Source organism: Myotis nattereri (assembly GCF_964212035.1).
Source record: "Myotis nattereri genome assembly, chromosome: 17".
NCBI lineage: Eukaryota > Metazoa > Chordata > Mammalia > Chiroptera > Vespertilionidae > Myotis > Myotis nattereri.
This window is the reverse complement of record NC_138092.1, coordinates 23,851,089-23,870,714: the sequence shown is the minus strand read 5'-3', so window position 1 is coordinate 23,870,714 and position 19,626 is coordinate 23,851,089. Positions and strand designations below refer to the sequence as shown.

The 19,626-nt window shown below is 40.7% G+C and overlaps 1 protein-coding gene across 2 annotated transcripts in view; it reads left to right on the top strand.

Moving 5' to 3' along the window:
• EXT1 (exostosin glycosyltransferase 1) overlaps positions 1-19,626 on the top strand; it is a 262,620-nt gene that overhangs the window by 229,802 nt on the left and 13,192 nt on the right. Inside the window, exons 3-7 of one of the 2 annotated variants that reach the window (XM_081111378.1) lie at positions 370-477; positions 5,802-5,921; positions 13,101-13,233; positions 15,885-16,003; positions 17,097-17,192. In XM_081111378.1, the coding sequence (XP_080967504.1) occupies positions 370-477; positions 5,802-5,921; positions 13,101-13,233; positions 15,885-16,003; positions 17,097-17,192 (576 nt within the window). The remainder of the gene's footprint in view (positions 1-369; positions 478-5,801; positions 5,922-13,100; positions 13,234-15,884; positions 16,004-17,096; positions 17,193-19,626) is intronic. The other variant, XM_081111379.1, reaches the window with a different exon arrangement.

The following is a 19,626-nucleotide window of genomic DNA, read 5'->3' as shown; positions in this document are numbered from 1 at the left end:
ACCGTTTCTATCCAAGGTTGGTTTTGTGCTGCCATGGTGTTGGTGAAAGATTTTGTTACATCAGTACAACTTCTCCAGTGAGGCCAGTCACCTCCAAGGAAGTGAGGTCAGCCAAACCCAGTACTGGAATAGAAATGGGGTTTTAGCATTCTAGGGCAAGACTTGCAGATATTAAAATCTTGGCTGGATACATACAACCTTCATGCGACTCGACAACTCACGAAAGCTTACTGTCCTCTGGCCTCAGCAGTCCAGGATTCATGCGACGTAAGAAATGCCGGAGATTGGATTTGTACTGATTCCGCCCCTGATTGGAACGGTTCCCGCTGTCACTCTCCTCACACTCATGAAGTCCCCTTCTTTGCACAGGCTGCCTGTGTCCCTGTGATGCTCAGCAACGGATGGGAGCTGCCGTTCTCTGAAGTGATTAATTGGAACCAAGCTGCCGTCATAGGCGATGAAAGATTGTTATTACAGGTAAGGAAGGGGCTTGGCCTTCAACAGATCAGTGGATTATTGCTGCCCCGATCCAGACTTCCAAAGAAGATGAATCCAAAAGGTCAGCTCCATAAAAGAAATTTTTATCAGGAGAAAATGGCCTGTGTCATGGCGAATATGAAGTCATTTAATATGGCACTGTGCACTTTGCAACACAGAATCTGCCCAGGCCCGGGGAATATGTTAGAAAAAGGAGAAGTTACAGGTAACGGATATGAGCTCTGATGAGGAGGAGGGCAGTATATCCAGCCCCTTCAATACCCAGAGTTTCTAGAAATGATATGAGAGGCCTTGTTCCATAGTCCTGCTTCATATTCCTTTCCCCTGTTTCTGTATTTGCCTTCAGATTAATTTTCAGAAAGAGAGCGGTCTCTAGGGTTGATTCACATAATTAGTGTTATTATTGCTCAAATGATCCACTCTGGGTACCTGAGTGAGTCTTATCTTTAAGATACCTAGCTGAAAAAGCAGCCTCTCATAAAAATGCTTTTTAATATGTATCTTTGGTTATCTAGATTTTTAAATTTAATTTCATTGTGGTAAGAACATATAATATGAAACCTGTCTTTAATATTGAAGTACATAATGCATTGCTGTTGTACAGCAGCTCCCTAGAGCTTCTTCATCCTGCTTAACTGAAACTTTACACCACGAATTAGTAACTCCCCATTTCCCCACCCCCAACCCCTGGCAACCATCAATCTACTCTTTAATTCTATGAATTTGACTCTTTTTGATACCTCATAGAAGTGGAATCATGCAGTATTTGTCTTCCTGGACTGGTTTATTTTACTTGGCATAATGTCCTCAAGGTTCATCTATGTTGTCCTAGATTGCAGAATTAAGACAATATTGTTAAAACATCCATATTACCCAAAGCAATGTAGAGATTGAATGCAACCCCTATCAAAATCTCAGGGGCATCTTTTATAGAATAGGAAAACAATCCTAAAGTTCGTATGGAACCACAAAAGACCCCAGATAGCCTAATCATACTTCCTGATTTCAAAATATATTACAAAGCTACAGACATCAAAACAGATGGTTCTGGCATAAAGACAGACATACACACCAGTGGAACAGAATACAGAGCCCAGAAATGAACCCATATAAATATGGTGAATTAATCTTTGAAAAGGGATCTAATATAAGTTTGAACTTCTTTAGAGCTACCTAGGAGGGAGGTACAATACTCACAGAGAAATCTGAGGACAGCAATTGTTTTGGTCACTAAGGATTTATCTATAGCCCCTTTGGGCAATAATATTTTCATTCTACATAAATTGCCATGCTCCTTTCTTGAAAATTACAGAATGTTTTAATGTTTTCCTTTTGTGGCATTCTGTACTTTATCTTGAATTACCACAGATATGTGTAGAATGATTTTTAAAAATACCCTCGCATTTTTTGATATCCACAAAATTGAGTGTCTAACTCTGTCATTGATCCTATTTCGATGCTGCTAGCCAGTCTGCTGGCTCCTGGTGAAGTGAGGCAGTATTCTCCTGAAAGTAGCAGGTGAAACGTTTATAAGTGAGAGGGCTATGGATTAGGCAAGCTAAACCCTGCTTCCAAAGCATTCCTTCTGTTTGATTCTATGTGACCTGAGTGGCCTCTAGGATCTACAAAACGAAAGAGGCATTCATGGTCCAGCAGCAAGTGTCCTTCCCACACAGAGATGGTGTGTGTCTAAAATATTTACTCAGGATGCCTAGCCGGCATGGCTCAGTGGTTGAGCATCAACCTATGAATCAGGAGTCACGGTTCGAATCCCAGTCTTGGAACATGCCCAGGTTTCAGGCTTAATCCCCAGTGTGGGGTATGCAGGAGGCAGCCGATCAATAATACTTTGTCATCATTGATATTTCTATCTCTTCCTCTCCCTTCCTCTCTAAAAATCAATAAAAATATATATTATAAACAATTAAGAGAATTTTAAAAATTTACTCATGAAAAACTAACCCAAAGTGATCAATATGGCTGTCTTTCAAGGTACCCTTTTCCTTTTATGATTTTGAAAAATAATGCATGTTTATTAAAGGAAATTTTGGAAACCAAGGGAGTAAAAAACATGAGCCATAATTTCTCCATTTATGTGTCAATATTCCCATGAGTTAGATGTGAGTCAATTGTAGTTTGTCTTTGACATGGAGAGCAGTGTCGGATACTCCATTGTGGTTGTCCATGTCCTACCATTTCACCAACGTTGATGCATACTTCACCTTCTGAAGCAACTTTTTGGCTTGGATTGTGTTTTCTATTCCACACCCACCCGAACATGCTGATAGTCCCTCTCTCATATGCGTTCTGTCTTCGCACAGCTGCCTCCATATTGAACAATGACTGCACTGTCGTTGCCAGTGGTTTTAAAGAGCTGGCAACAAGCCCAAATGTCTGCTCCGGGAAATGTTTTTGTTATGTTACAATTTTTCTTTTTCTGTTTTAGAACAGCTTGGATGTTTTTATTGCATATGTTCTCATCATCCTGTCACCAAGAGAGCTCAGTGTGTCTTTTCTATATCTATTTTGGTAGATCCCATGAGCTTTGTTACCATACATGACCTTTTATTAAGACTTTGAGTTCTGCAGCTTCCCAAACCATCTGGCCAAATTGGAATTAATTTGTCACTTTTCCATACCTGCCTCTTAGGACAAGCAGATTAATAACCAATAGCCAAATGCCATTAAACCTTAGAACTTGTGTTTTTTTGTTGTTGTTGTTTTTCAGTCAATTGGAATTATCTTCCGGAACACTTTGCAGGCATAGTCAGATACTTGTATTGTGCACAGAAACAAGTAACATATATTGCACTTGATGTAGGAGCATCAAGATGTGGCTTATATAAGAGGGGAGTGTATTGGTAGGTTACCCATGATACTCCCTTTCTCCTATCGTAACCACAGCCCATCCAGTCCCCTGGAGACTACATAGCAATAGCGCTCGGCATTTTTCTAATGGACTGGTTCCTCATGACCATGATGAAACAGTGAAGTCGGTCTATATGACGCTTAAAAATACCCCTGACATTTAGAAGACAGACTGATTATGAAACTTCAGCAGGGTAATTTTTCTCATGTCTTTCTTTGGCAATCTAGGTAATTTCTTCGTAAGTAAATAAAATAAATTTGCTTTGACTTGCCAAGGATTCATGATATGAATGGTTTTTTCCTACCTTCTCCAAGGGTATGTACCTCCCATTTCACCTGGAGCGCTGGTTTTGGGCTAATACTTATCTGTCAGTTTCTCCTTTACCTGCTGCCTCCATGCTTCTTCAGTGTCAGGGATCCAGATACACATTTGGGGCACACATTTGTTATCCTCTTTTGGATGTGGCCCCTATAGCTCGCCCATCTGTTCTTATTGTGAAGCAGTTTTACTGCTTCTCTTAAAAGCAATGCTACCACCTTCCCCTCCAGTGGAAACTTAGAGGTAGCCTTAGTCACAGTGCCATGGGTAACTTATTAAAGCAGCAATCAGAGCATTTCTGCGTTAGCCCAGGCCCCCATATCTGGCTGATTAGTCAAGCATTAGGGAAGCAAGCATGCAGAAAGAGGTGAGCACAAAAGGGCACTTCCTAATCACAAAGAATTGCCTCTAAGATGGGTGGAGAACGTCTGACCTGCTAAGGCGTGAGGGGCGAGCTAATGAAACGCTGGACCCAATATAGCAGGCTCATTTTTAAGTTGGTAATTTTGTATGACCCTCAAGTGACGTTATAAATATCCAAATGGCCCTTGGCAGAAAAAAAGGTTCCCTACCCATGCGAAGGGTATAGACTCCATAAATGAAAGAAATCTCAAACTATATGTGCAAATAGGAAGCCAGCCCAGGAAACTCACCAGAAACTCAAAGAAGAACTCCAGACTCAAGCAAGTGCACATGTAGACACTAAGCAGTCTGTCCAGCTTTGAATATCATCACTCTTATGTCAACAATGATCACATCAGTAGTAATTATTGCTCTATTAATTAAGCTTCCGTGTTCTGGGCCCTGTGCTAAGCACTTACATGATCTCAGTTACAACCTTATGATGTCAGTACTGTATCCCCATTTTATAAATGAGAGATCAAGTAACTTGTCCCAGGAAGCACAGCTAGTAAATGGTGGAGACAAGAATTCCACTCTAACTTATGTGTCCCTGTGCTTACCCATGAGCTGCACTGCTAGTAAAAATAGTGATATCCCTGTCATGGCTTCAGATGGCCATGTTCAATTCAGCTCTTATTTCTTAAATAACTACTCCCTAAAAGCCACTCTCCTGCCTTAACTTGTGCAGCAGTATCGACAGGACATAGAGTCCTCGTTTTAAAATTCTGTGGTGTGGTAGAGAGCAGTGATGACTAAACATACTCGATGTTGGATACTTACGTTAGATTGGGTTGGGGTAAGTCCTGGAGCCAAAAAGAGGTCTGAGGAGCAGAACAGCTCTCAGGGTGAGGTCGGGGGCGTGTGCACATAGAATTGACTAATCCCAGCTTCAGGTTCATTGGAGAGGCTCAGAGACATTCCCTAAAAAGCCCTTGAGTAGCCCAGGGCTCGGTGGCTCAGTGGTTGAATGTCGATCTATGAAAACCAGGAGGTCACGGCTCAATTCCTGGTCAAGGCACATGCCCCAGTTGCTTGCGGGCTCGATGGGCTCGATCCCCATTGGGTGGTGTGCAGGAAGGAAGCAGCCAATCAATGATTCTCATCATTGATGTTTCTATCTTTCTCTCCCTCTCCTTTTCTTTCTGAAATCAATAAAAAATATATTTTTTTTTTTTTAAAAAAGAGAGGTCAGTGGGGGGAAAAAGGAGCATATGTAATACTTTCAACAATAAAGATTTAAAAAATAACACACAAAAAAGCCCTTGAGTAGATAATTTGTTTCCCTGGCATGGCATGTCTCAAAAGGGTTTCAGGGATGAAGCCTTTCATCCTTTCCCCAAGGCCTGTAGCTCCTTCTCTGTAAAGTTTGGTTGTCCACGTGCAAGATCACGGATCTGTGGGACTCAGAGGAGAAAACAGTGACTGCTACTGTAAGAACATCCTACACAGCTGATAACCTGCTTCTGAGCCTTAGAGGAGAACTGTAACTTCCATTCATTCAAGGTCCTTATTAAAGCTGATGCCCAGTACGTGCTGTTTTGTACCTGACACCGTTTCAGGGTATTGTAACCTAGCGGTTGGCGACTTTTAGCAGATCTATATGCTAGAAGCTGAACGCTATAAAGACTAAAAAGCCCAAGTGCGTTATTCGATCCAATGGCCTCATCGCATTGTTTTCCACTTACAGTTATTGTGTGTTCGCCTTGTGTTACAGATTCCTTCTACAATCAGGTCTATTCATCAGGATAAAATCCTAGCACTTAGACAGCAGACACAATTCTTGTGGGAGGCTTATTTTTCTTCAGTTGAGAAGATTGTATTAACTACACTAGAGGTAAGTGGGACCACTTGGCTCTCTGATGAATAACGGCCCTTTCTACGCTTCTCTTGGCCTTCTGTTTTGCTATTGGTGATGTGCTATTGGTCAAATGGGGCAAAACCGAATTGTCTGTGCTTGGATTATGACAGTTAACTCTTTTCTTACCTGCTCTGCCATGCCCAAGCAGATAACTCCATTTCTGACAAACCCAGGGGGAAACTGACACGAGGAGAATTACACTCCTGACACAGAGATCGGCTCTGTCTTTCCTCATTTCAGGGATATGTGGCTAATGACTGCCTTCCTGCCATTCAGACTTACTGGCATCCTTTCAAGACATAGTTCTGTAGCCCTTTTAGAAAACACACAGTGACCAAGTTGGGGGAAATCTCCTACCATTCTAAAAATATGAATGATTTCCCAGCTGCCATAGTCCCACGGCATCGGGGCACAGCACAATTAATTCTCAAGACAGATACAACCCAACCAGCATCGATGCTGCAAAGATGTGCTGCGAAGAAACTCAGGATGACACCCGCCCGGTTCAGAAAGTGTTAAACATTATGAAATCAGAAAATCTTGCAGGCAGATGGGGGCCCATCTTCAAGTTGCTTTTTTTAAGGCAAGAGGAAGAAAGGAAAGGGAAGCGTGGGGATGATTAAAACCTTTGGAAGTAGAGCAGGTAGAGAGGCCTGAGGCTGCACCAAAGTAGCACAAAGAGCTAAGAAAAGATTTGGGAAACTGCACACTCCTGACTGCAGGCGTGTAGGCGGGGGCAGAGGTGCTGGGTGCGGCACAGCCTGGAGGTGATTCGGAGGTGTCTGTCTGCATCATGAGGTGGGGCATTTGTGGCCCCACTTTTGGAGTATTTACTTTGGAAAAGTGATTACTGCTCTAAAAGCAGCACTTTGGAGCACACACTGAGAAGCCTGAGTAATAGGAAAGCTGAAGTCACCCTGTTTTGTCCACGTTGCTATCTTCTAACACCCCTCCATATCAGAGCCCATGCTGGGTCTGCCCCAGGCACAGCAGGGCATTTACTTACCTACCCCAAGCCTAGCCTGGCCCCTGCTCTCACCTGGGGGCATGCTCTGGTCAGTGTCCTCTCATGAATGAGGTCATCCTGAAACTAGGTGGAAAAGGCTGTTTAGGACCCAGGCTCACCCATGAAGGGGTTAGGGTCAGAATGGCTTGAGAAGGCTTCCTTGTCCAGCCGATGTGGCTCAGTAGTTGAGTGCTGACCAAGAGGTCATGGTTTGATTTCTAGTCAGGGCACATGCCTGGGGTTGCAGGCTCGATCCCCAGTAGAGGTATGCAGGAGGCAACCAATCAATGATTCTTATTATTTATGTTTCTATTTCTCTCTCCCTCTCTGAAATTAATAAAATATATTTTAAAAAATATTTTTAAAAGGCTTCCTTATTGCAAGCAAACTTCTCTTATGCCTCCAAAGCACTCCCTTCAATTAAAATGGACTGCCTCTTTTCTGCTCATAGTAGCAGATTTGAATATGTAATAATTCTTTTCTTTGATCCTGTCCTCCACACAACACCCTTCCTAGGAATAAGGAAAGTTGAATATCATTTTTTTTACTTTTTCCTTTTGGAATAAGATGCTTTTTTATCTATGTAAATTTATAAATATGTTGTCATTTTTTATTTAAAAAAGAGTCTTTCTGTACTTTGTAATATTTTTCAGCTTAATATATTGTTAATATTTTCTGTTATTAGATTATTCTGTAATTATTTTAGTAACTATGTAATACTCCATGATATCACTCAGTTTCTTTAATGAATCACCAATCTGAAGATATTACCATTGTTTTTGGCTTTTTATTATTATATTCATCATTAAAGCAAATAGTCTCAGCACAGACTTGCTGGGCAGGGTGAAGATTAATTCCTTAGGATAAATTCCCTGAATTCAAAGACCTGGTTCAAAGAATATGCCAAATGTTAAGTTTCCTAATGTGAATTCTCAATTTTTCTGTTATAGAATTGCACTAATTTATAATCTCTCCAGCTTATATGAGAGGATTTGTTTTGACCTTTAATTTTTGTCACTTTCACTAATATTGGGCATTATATCTTTAAAAATAATAATTATTATTTTCTTAATGTATATTTCTTAGGATGAATATTTTTCAGATAGTTTCTTGCTCAGGAAACTCACAAAGAAAGAAATAGAAATAGCCACAATGTTGTCCCACTTTTTCTCATTAATTTTTAAGGCCTTATTATATTAAAAATATTAACCCTTTGACTGTTTTATGGCAAATGTCTTTCCCCAATTTCTGGTATGCCTTTCTATTTTGTTTATGATTGGGCAATCTTTTCGTCTGTGACTTTTCCATTTGCTATGGTTAGAAAGAAGTTTTCGACCACAATTCTATTTATATACATGTACAGATTCATTTACGTTTTTCCAGTACTGTCATGATTAAGTTTTTAAACTTAGCTATTTAATACAATTTACTTTTATGTATGATCTGTGTTGAAAAATCTAACCTTTTTTTTTTTTTTTCCACTCTGTATGTCACCTTTGGTGTGAGCCTGTATTTATTTACCCAATCTGCTATTGTTGACTATTAATGCTATTTCTAATTATTTTTTTATAGATAGGAATATATTCAAGCAATGACTTTCTACATATATCATAACTACATCTTTATTTCTTTAGTATGGAGTTCTTGAAGTGGGATTACTCAACCAAAGGGTCTAGGCATTTCTAAGGCCATGATCTGTGTTGCCAAATTACTCTTCAATCTAGACCAGGGGTGGGGAACCTTTTTTCTACCAAGGGCCATTTGGATATTTATAATATCATTCCCAGGCCATAAAAAATTATTGACTTAAAAATTAGCCTGCTATATTTGGTTAAACATTTGTTAACTCACCCCTAATGCCTTGGCAGGGCCAAACCAAATGATTTTGGGCTGGAGGTTCCCTACCCCTGATCTAGACTCACAAGCTGTCTGGGGAAGACCCTGGCTTACTGCATGCTTGTCAGCCCTAAGGAGCATAATTAAAACACAAACACACAACTTTGCTAATTTGCCAGGTGAAAGATGGTATCTCATTAATTACATTTCTTTTGAGTATGGTTTATTGCATAGATCTGGTCTCTTGCCTATTAAGTTAGCAGGGCTCAATTATCCCCTAATAACAGTTGAATGTGTGATATTCATCAGAATAGGAACTTATGTCAAGCTGTGTTCATCTCTGTGCCTGGAAAATGCCTTCTTCCCCTTGTTTGTAAGCCATGTAGTTCTTTAGCGACACAGTTCTTTTGAAAACACTGCAAACCATATACTTCATTTTAATTTATAGCAGCTGTCACATCTCCATATATAGTCTTGAGATTAGATTGTAACAAGTTGACCCCTTAACCGAATTGCATGAGTGATACCATCCAGTTTCCCTTTTTAATTCAAAACTCAGATAACCCAGAGCCCAATGTAAACAGAAAAGCAGAGAAACTGGCAGAAAATGCCTTTCACATACAAAAATAAACAAAGTCAGTATGTTTGTAAGAATGACTTAAGTAATGCATATCAAAAGTGCCCACTTAGCTTCGAATGTAGATAATATGTCATTTTATATTATCTGGTCCCTGTTGGAGTGCCTAAGGCTTGAGGGTAATTCAGAGTTACCCGAAGACAATGGACATTTAAGGATCCCTGGCTTCAGTTTGTTCTACACTCAGACTCCTTCCTTGCCTGCTGTATTCTAGACCATGAGAAGGGGATTACTTAGGTTTGGAGGCTATGAGCCTTAGAGATATAGGTAGTGCTTAGACACAATTAAAAACAGGACACCTCAGTCTCCTCTCCAATGCCAGGGTCAAGTTGTTAGTACATTCTATTGTGCTGCACTCTGTCCTATTTGGGATTCAACTTAGTATTGTATTTCCGTTGTCACTAAAGTTTCCTTATTCTGCATCTTGGAATTAAGGAGCTATTTAATAAGAGCTCAGTCTTTTTGGAGCTGAGTTTTTGTGTGCGTGCGCAGAGTGACAAGTAATGTTGGGGACAGTCACAAAATACTGCCAAGACAGTGTTCCTTCCTGGATTTCATTATATGTCAGAATACTGCACAATAGTAAACCTGGCATGGGGGGTTGAGCCATAGGAGCCCCGTCAGAACCAGGGTGAGCAAAAGAAAAGTGTATGAGACGATAATAATATGTGAACACAGCGAACAGCAGCTTGGAAAGCACATTTTTCGTGGAGTTTCATGAAGTCTTCATTCTCTCATTTTCTCTTCAGTTATCTAACCATGCACATTTAAACCATCGCCTTGCTGATGCTATTGTACAGTGAAATTTTAAAATCAATGAGATAATGGAAATAGGAGATTGCTTTGGCTTGCAGTGAGGTGACATATGGTGGCACTGTGGGTATTAGGTAATATTGCGTGGGTCAGAAGACCAAGTCAGGACCACATGGAATGACCGTAACCTGTAATCAGTAGTCCTTTTTTTTTTTTTATGGCAAAGAATAAAAGAAAAATAAGGAGCCTGTCATTCTTCCCTTTGAATTCACATTAATCGGAAATACTATTCTTTTTGGGGTGCCATTTGGGATTGTAATTTTAAAAATGTTGTATTATGTGTGTGTTTGTGTTTATGTATATCAGATCCATATTCTTTCAAACTTTTGAGAAGGCAAGTTGTTAGAAACCTTTCAGAAAGACATTTGCCAATGATAGGAACTGCCTTAGAAGTATTCATACCCCTTGACAAAGTCTTAAAGAATCAATCCTAAATGTGGAAAATTTTAATTCATAAATGTGTTCATTACTTTGCATAGAAAAAATCACACTGTTGTGGGTCATTTAGAAAAAGTAAACCATGAATACCATTAGTTATATGAGGAGACATCTATAATATATAATATCTATAGTATTATAGCTGTGTAAAAATGGAAAAATCTATGCCTAGAAAATGAACACAGGAATGAGATTTTTTATTAATGGTAAAAAAAAAAATTGAGTCTTAAGCATTAACACTTATGAAGCTTTTCCTAATGATTCTGAGGTGTTATTATAATTAGTATGATATTTTATTGTTTTATTACAAATGAGCAAGGTGACACATAAAGGTGGCCAATTGCTTGACCCAGGTTAAAATGAACATTTTCTATTGCTTTCATACCTTTGCTGATATCTTCCCGTCCAGAGCCTTTGAAGAGAATATAATATGCTTATTGGTATTTCAGAAGTACTATGGCTTCTTGTATATCCTTAAATTAAAAAGATAAAAGTGTTGTGATACTCAACCAAAAAAAAGTCCATGATGATGAGAAGCATACCACCCAGAGAGCGGGAGTGGTGATCCATTTTGTGATCTCTGAGTTCCATGTCATGTCTATATAGGTCAGATTTATGATGCTACCTATTCTCCATTTGCTCTGTGTCTTAATATCCAAACTTGTTTAAGTGACCACATGCTGGAAAGTACAAAAATTTGGAAAGAAAAAAAAGGGGGGAAATGAAAAGCTTTAAAAGAAACTAAATAGCCCTAGCCGGCTTGGCTCAGTGGATAGAGTGTCAGCCTGCGGACTGAAGGGTCCCAGGTTCGATTCCAGCCAAGGGCACATGCCTGGGTTGCGGGCTCAATCTCCAGTGGGGTGCATGCAGGAGGCAGCCGATCAATGATTCTCTCTTATCATTGATGTTTCTATCTCTCTTCCCTCCCTTCCTCTCTGAAACCAATAAAGAATTTTATTATTTTTTTAAAGAAACTAAATAGTGTATTTGGGCAAGTAATTTAAAAAATCTGGAATAAATGGTTTACAAATTGAGATTGCTTGTCATGTAAAAACCCTCACAACCATATTTTCTCATAATTAGTGCCTAGACAACAGCATTTTAGCATATCTCTGCTATACCACAAAGAGTAAACATTAATATTTTAGTTAGGTTTCTAAAATCACCACCACATTAGAAAACCTTTACCCAGCCATATAAAATTAGCGATTTTGATCTGAGGGAAAGAAAAAATGCAGAAGTCATTGAACTAAGATATTTGAGTTCTTCTAAATTTCCTCTCTGCTCCCTTTTTTCTTTCTCATTAAGAAATATAAACATGATAAGGTTTGCAAAGATAAATGTAGCTCACTTTATTACTTATCCACTCACCATGTGGGATGAAATGAGGGTGTTAATAACCTTACAAATAATAAAACTTCATTTAAAATGGTCTGTACTTAAAATCACATTGCATTAAATGGGGAGCTGGAAAATGATGATTTTGGTTTGAAATCTCTTGAGACATATGGCAGGCTTCTTCTTTTTGTTCTTAAGTAGAAAAAAATGAAACATTGCTGAAAACATGAAATTCTGTATCGAGTTAATTATTTGCCAAATCATATCTTAATGAGTGGTTGGTATAATTACAAGAGTTTGAAAGTCACAGAGAGAAATCTGTAAGGCGGATTAATCACATTCATCTGACAAATGATCCAGGATGGGAGAATGCTTGACTCTAAATGTAGAATTTAATGATCTGCAAGGTCCCGAAGTCCAGAGAAACTAATGAACTAGCTTGGCTATTATTAGTCTTCATATGCCACAGCCCTTGTCCTATTATGTAGGATGTTTTAAATAATTGTTAGCTCCCGACTTTTTGAGATGAAATATAGGAAAACTTCAGCTAACCAGTACTCCAAAAGTTCAACAATTGACTTTGAAAGGAAAACGAAATAGGACAAGCAAATAAATCTGCCTCCTGAATTAAAGCCACAGACCAAAACCTCCACAGCTTCTAGAATGTGTCACACCTCCAATATGCTTTTCGCTATGTCTTCATATGGTCTGTGTTGACCTCTGTGCACGGGAACAAATATTCCTGGTGTGGACGCAGAACCACTGTTAGATGCTCCCCTGCCAAGGACACCATGCCACACACCATGTTTTGAAATGAGCATGGACTTCTTATTCTAGAAAGACTCTATAGTATTTGTGGTGAAACTGCAGTTTAGCTAGGAAATATGATCAGTCATAATTCATCTTTCTCTCTCTTTCTCCCATTGTTCTGTCTCTCTTTAAGTTTCAGACACTTTTTATCAGTGGAGAATTGGAGGGTAGAGTCACTACGTTGAGTGTCTTCATCCCTCCAAGGGCATTGAGCACGGTCCTCATCAGATACCCTCAGGGTCTCATACTCACCAGGTGCTGTGTTTTTGTTTTCTAGATTATTCAGGACAGAATATTCAAGCACATATCACGTAACAGTTTAATATGGAACAAACATCCTGGAGGATTGTTCGTCCTACCACAGTATTCATCTTACCTGGGAGATTTTCCTTACTACTATGCTAATTTAGGTAAGTGGGTTCCTTCCAGGGAGCTACCCTGGTGTCACCTCCATCTGTTGTCCAGAATTAAGGCTCCTTGATTTTTCTATTCCACAGCTGGGTCTCCCTAACAGCCAGCATTGGAGATTGCTGATCGAGCCCTGTCATAAATGGTGTATCAAGGTCAAGAACGATAAATCCTGCAGAGCATTACAAAATGAAAAAAAAAAATTAAAAAACACCTTTCTTATCTGAACAGCTACACTTTTTATTTAGTAGAGTCATTTCTTTTTGAGAAATAGGTTTCCCAAATTACGCATCATTTCGAACATGGCAATGGGTTAGCTATAATCTTAAGTCTCATCATATATAAAATGGAGCTAGAAGATCTCACCCCAGTATTTTTTTTTTTACAATCCCAACTTCTCTGTCTCATACCAAAGAAAAACTGATTGAACAAAGGGAAAGGGAAAAGATTTAAGAATATCTGACAAGGGAGAAATGTTATCCCTCATTCACCATTTATTATGCTCCTCTTACGTGCTATGTTCATGCAGTGCTAGGTGATAGAAATAAAAAGTCCAATGAGATACGATCTCTGCCCTCAAACAGCTTTTAGTGTAACATTAATGGGGCAAAAGGAAATGGGAGGAAGGACAAACATCTACGAATTGTTACCGTTATTGCCATAGGTATAGTATGTATGTGCAGCCCCAGTCGCTCTCCTGTGAGTAATATCTTGGGCATTTCTCATCATTCACAGTTTCAAATTTGAGAAACCTGGTTTAGGAAAGCATCTTTTGATGTAATAGGGTAAAAGACTCCTAGTTTTACCCAATGCTGATGCTCTCTACTACCTTCCTTTTTTGAGTTGTGCATATTAGCTGATAAGAAGAAACTTATACAAATGTGTGGCCTGATGTATCGACCAGTGACAAAGAACCCTTAAGTCCAAACCAAACATGTTATGGAGACCATATCAAAACCAGTGAGTGGTCTACACTGAGGAATATGTTTAGAATCTAGTGATTTTCAGATTAAGGCAATATTGGTAAAATTCCTACATATTTCTTATAGAGCATTAATAGCTTCATTTGGAGTTGGCACATTAGAAGTGCGTAAATGATGCTCCTTAAAGTGTTAGTGAAAGTAAAAAGCAGGGACTTGTCCTCGCTGTTAAAAAGCAAACCCCTCCATCGTATTGATTTTTCTTCCTTGGCAAACCTGGAATGTGTATCTTGATAGTGGGAAAGTTAGCTTCTTTCTAACATGAAATTAAAGTACTAATTGGATGATATAATTTGCTCTACAAACATTTGTATAATCCTTTAATATACAAAGTCTGATTCTTACCTTTATCCCATCAATATTAAAGCTTAACTTGAACGTCCCCACCCTCTTTTATTGACATTTAAGCTACTATAATGCAAAATTAGTGGGTCTAAACTAGTGAAGTTTTTTTTAAAATATATTTTATTGATTTTTTACAGAGAGGAAGGGAGAGGGATATAGAGAGTTAGAAACATCGATGAGAGAGACACACCGATCAGCTGCCTCCTGCACACTCCCACCGGGGACGTGCCCGCAACCAATGTTCATGCCCTGGACCGGAATCGAACCTGGGACCCTTGAGTCCGCAGGCCGACGCTCTATCCACTGAGCCAAACCGGTTAGGGCGAAACTTGTGACTTTTTAAAACACATTTTTACTGGTCTCCGATTTCTTAGTGAGTTCTTACGGAAAAACTCATTAGGGGGAGACGCCATCCCACTTCTTTCTCTTTGGTGGCAGCTTTGTATCTCTGTGATACCTTTCCACTGGAGGTCTCAGAGCACACAGCTGGTCGAGGTCTGGGCCGCACACTTTTTCTCTCAGTATGTCACTGCTACACAAATGAGATTCTCGGGAGTATAGGGGCTTCCATTCCACAGTAGTGATGGTGGAGGTGGTGGTGAGGACTGCAGCTACCAGAGATGGAGCACTGATTGTTGGCTAGGTCCTGTTCTAAGTGCTTTGTATGCATTAACTCATTGAGCTGAATTCTCAGAACACCCCCCTATGTTTGCTATTATTATCAATCCCATTTCATAGCTGTGGAAGCATAGAGGGTTCTGTAATTTTGCCAAGATCCCACCACCAGGAAGTGGCGTTCAAACCTTAGCCAGGTTCTGGATGCTGTTCTTTTAACCTTTACCACTTGCTGGTTAATATGTGAAATGGTATTGATCAGGCAAAAACAAAAAAACAAAACCCTAATTACATAATTACGGATAAGACACATGCAAATTCCCTGGGAGAGAGAGCACATTTACTTAAACCCGGATTAAGATGTGACTAGAGTAGACCCTTTCTTGAGTTGAGTGTGTGTGTGTGTGATTAGACCTGGGTGCCTGCAAAGCAGAAGGAAGATCAAAGGTGCATCCCCAAGGGAGGGAAAGATGTCAAAGGAAGAGCCTGGAAAAATGGACAGTGAGCTGTAAATGAGCGAGGTCCCTGGACTCAGGCAGCAGGAAACCAGCAGCTTTTCACCTTGTTTTTTTTCTGTCGGGACCTAAGAGGCAAAGGAAAAATATGCTGGAAGGGAACATTCGCTCCAGGGCGAGGCGGCAGAGCAAGGAGGAGTAATTGTCCATGTCTTGTTTTCAGCGCTTCATTAGGCGCCTCTCCCCTTTCTGTTTCAGGTTTAAAGCCCCCCTCCAAATTCACCGCAGTCATCCATGCAGTCAGCCCCCTGGTCTCTCAGTCCCAGCCAGTGTTGAAACTGCTCATGGCCGCAGCCAAATCCCAGTACTGTGCCCAGGTGAGTGGGGTCAACCTGCCTGCTCCTGCCTAGCGGACTAGAGCCTCCCAGTCCTCACCTGCCGCTGCGCACTCTGCTCCCTGGGAGTCACGTAACGTCACGTCCTGCTCCTCCCTTTTCATCCGTCATGCCTTGTAATGCCCTTTCCATCAACGTAGAGGTTCTTCAGAGTGAAATCGGGCACAGGTAGTGGGCGGGTTGCAAAGAGATCTTCGCACCGGGTTAAGGGGTAAAATAAATATATATATATATATATATATATATATATATATATATATATATATATACACAACAACACATTTTTAAAAGAATATAAAGCACATTATTTTGTTTTTAAACGTCATGGTGATAAAATAACATCAAAGGTGCCCCTGGGAGATCCCAGAAAACTAAGTTTCCACAGAAGGAGCAGACTTGTTGGTGCCAGGAGGCGTCAGCTTTTCTGTCACAGTAGCCATGACTAATGGTAACATTGGGAGCATAAGATTCAATCTGTAGTAACCGTATTTGGCAAATCAGCATCTCTCCCATACACTGTTATTAACAGTGGTTTTTCTCATTTGTAAATAGCTTATAGAAGAAGGTTTACAAGTGAGGAAAGAATTAAAATAATTTTGAAGTATCCATTTTTGAACCACACACACTTATTAGAAATAACGAAGTCCCATAAAATCAGCAGCCATTCTGGAAAATCGAAAACATGAGTTCTATCTTGAATTCTTTTCTTTCTCCCACACTGCCTGGTGTAGTGCAAGTTCATAGCCAATGTCCCGTTTAGTTTTAATTTGATCAGTGTCATTATCGCTCTCATCTCTCATAAGATATCAGAATTTAGGAAATCACTTTATTAAGATCTGGCAACCCTGATATTACTTCTTTCCTCTCCAACTTTCTCCAGACCCCTGGACATAATATTTCTAGGCTATTCTTCTTGTCCTCCCTCTTTAGTTGATGAACTTTAAAGTCTGTTTTGATGTCTGTGGTTCTGCCTTGCTTGGATCTCCTCTCTCTCTCTCTCAGAGGAAACGTTGGGTTGGAGGCCTATATACATCCAGCCTCACCAATCCATCTAATGAACCCCTATTCCTTTCAGATCATAGTTCTATGGAATTGTGACAAACCCCTACCAGCCAAACACCGCTGGCCTGCCACTACCGTGCCTGTCATCGTCATTGAAGGAGAAAGCAAGGTAGGACTGGACGGGGGCCTGAGTGTGGAACCACCATGGAATCTGCGTTTCTCCCCGGGTGCTCTGGGTGTTGGCCCTAGATGTCCCCCAGCTGCTGGCCCTGGACTACTTTTCCTAAAACTGTACCAGTCTCTGGACATCCTCAGCTTTCACAGTCATTGGCTTTCGAATTAGTGAGTCCTGGATCCCCACTACTAACGCCTTAGGAGATTTGTGACCCTGTGCATACTTTTTTCTCCGCCTCCTCATCTAGGAGCAACAACACATACTTCTTAGGATTAAATGGATCCCGGGCCTGGCAATAGTAATCTGCCTATAAATGCAGAGGATGAAGATGGGGCTGCTGATGCCTGTGGTGATGCATGGGGTTTGCTTAGCTGATGAATCTGAGTTAGTTGTGTCTTTTGTGTGCTTCTTCCTCACATTTATCTTAAAAAGGACATTGTCACCTGAATTTTGTTTTGGCGCCTCCATCAGAGACTCTCTTGAGTGCTGCCTAGCCGCCCCCCCCCCCCGCCCCCCGCTTCCATTCTCCAATTCATTTTGCCTAGAACTGAATGATCTTTTTTTTTCTTTTAATTGAAATTATTGAGGTGACATTGGTTAACAAAAGTATATCGTTTTAGCTATACAATTCTAGGATACACTCTGTATATTGTATTGTGTGTTTACCACTCCAAGTCAAGTCTCCTTCCATCTCCATTTATCCCTCCTTTACCTTCTTCTGCCTCCCCCTACTCCCCATTCCTTCTGGCAATCACCATACTGTTGTCTGTGTCCATGACCTTCTTAATCTTCTCATGGCCCTTAAGGGAATCTATTTGCTAATGCTTTAAATGAACATTTGAGGCCATGTATAATCCTGTTCTCTCTCATTGCTCTCCCCGAGGGACCCTGTCCTCTGACCACATTTGATCTGTGTCCTCTCCTACCTCTAACTTTTGTCTTTCCCATGTGCTGTAAGTCTTGGCCACCCCTCTCAGTTCCTCATGTCTGTGGTCAAACTCCCCATCCATTGTTTAAGCCCCTGTTCACTTGCTGCCTTCTCTTGGAAATTTCTACCATTATTGGAAGCCAGGCTCGAGTTCTTGTTTCTCTAGCTTCTGCAGGTTGCCTTCTGGTAGATCTTATCCACTGTGAAGAAATCAGTCGCTACGAAATGAAACTGAGATTGGTGAAGCATTGGCTCTCGTCATCATGGGCTCTCGTGTCAGACTTACTTTTGTGTGACCCAAGACGAGTTATTTAATTGTCTGTGCCTCAATCTTCCTTTAGTAAATGGAAAGAATCTTAACACCAAACTAACAAGGTAGCTAAAAGGATCAAGTGATAGGATACTTATATATGTAAATGGACCTAGCAGTGTGGAGGCACGTAGTAGGTGTGCAATTGTGCTTTGTATAATTACTTACAAACATTTACTAGTATGCTCCCCACTAGACAGTAAACTTCCCGAGTCTTGGTCATTTCCGAGCCATGTTGGTTAATTCTAGAAGGGTTTGGGCTGGCATGTGGTAGCTAAATATTTCTTAAATGACCTAATGAGGAACACCGTTTTCCCGAAGATTGACTTTGTATGTGGGTTATCCATTCAACTTTTAGAAGGGAGCTGAAGCCAGGTATTTGAAAGAGAGCCTCTGGTTTCTACAATAGAGTTTGGAAGTGGTTGACTTAGGGGCTCTTAACCTCTGTTGATGAAGCAGATTCAGAAAAAGGAAATGGATCCTTTTAAAGCCAGTGGTTGGCCCATGATGGGGAAGAAGCCATGTGTCCTTTCCATTCCCCATTTAAATCTCCACGCTTAGCCTTCAGTTTAAAATTGAAGCGATCGCTGCTTTGGCTGTGAAGTTCTGCTTTGAATTGATAGGCCTTGTCTCTGCAGTGCTCCCCTGTAGGCTAACAAGGGAAAGGTCAGGGCATCGCTAAGCTGGCAGCTAATAGCTTCTGCGTTCGTCAGTGGACATGTAAACAGAATTCGGAGAACTGCTTCAGGCTGCCATTTCTGAGCACTATGTGGGGGGGCTGCTGATTGATTTTTATTTTATTTTATTTTGAAAGCCTGAGAAAGGGGGGGAGAGGGGAGAGAGACAAAACTTGACCCCGTTGACAGATGTGTAGGAGCAGACTCTGAAGCCATTCATGCTGCAGATACATCCCTGGGGCTCCCAGAGATGGGCTCCAGTGGGCTCTTCCCATCCTTCAACGTCATAGGCTGCCAGTAGCTTCCCAGGCAGGTGAACCCAGTCCCAGGCTCCTGGATGAGCTGGTTCTTGGTATAAATATGGCTTGGGCATCTTTGGGGTGGGGAGTGGGTCCTCAGATTTGTGGAGAATATTCCCTTGGCAGCCAGGTTAGGTATCTGCTTTTTCTCTCTGTCTCCAGTGTCCAGTTGCTTCATTCTGTGTCTTTTGTGCCTTGAGACTTGATGGCAGGT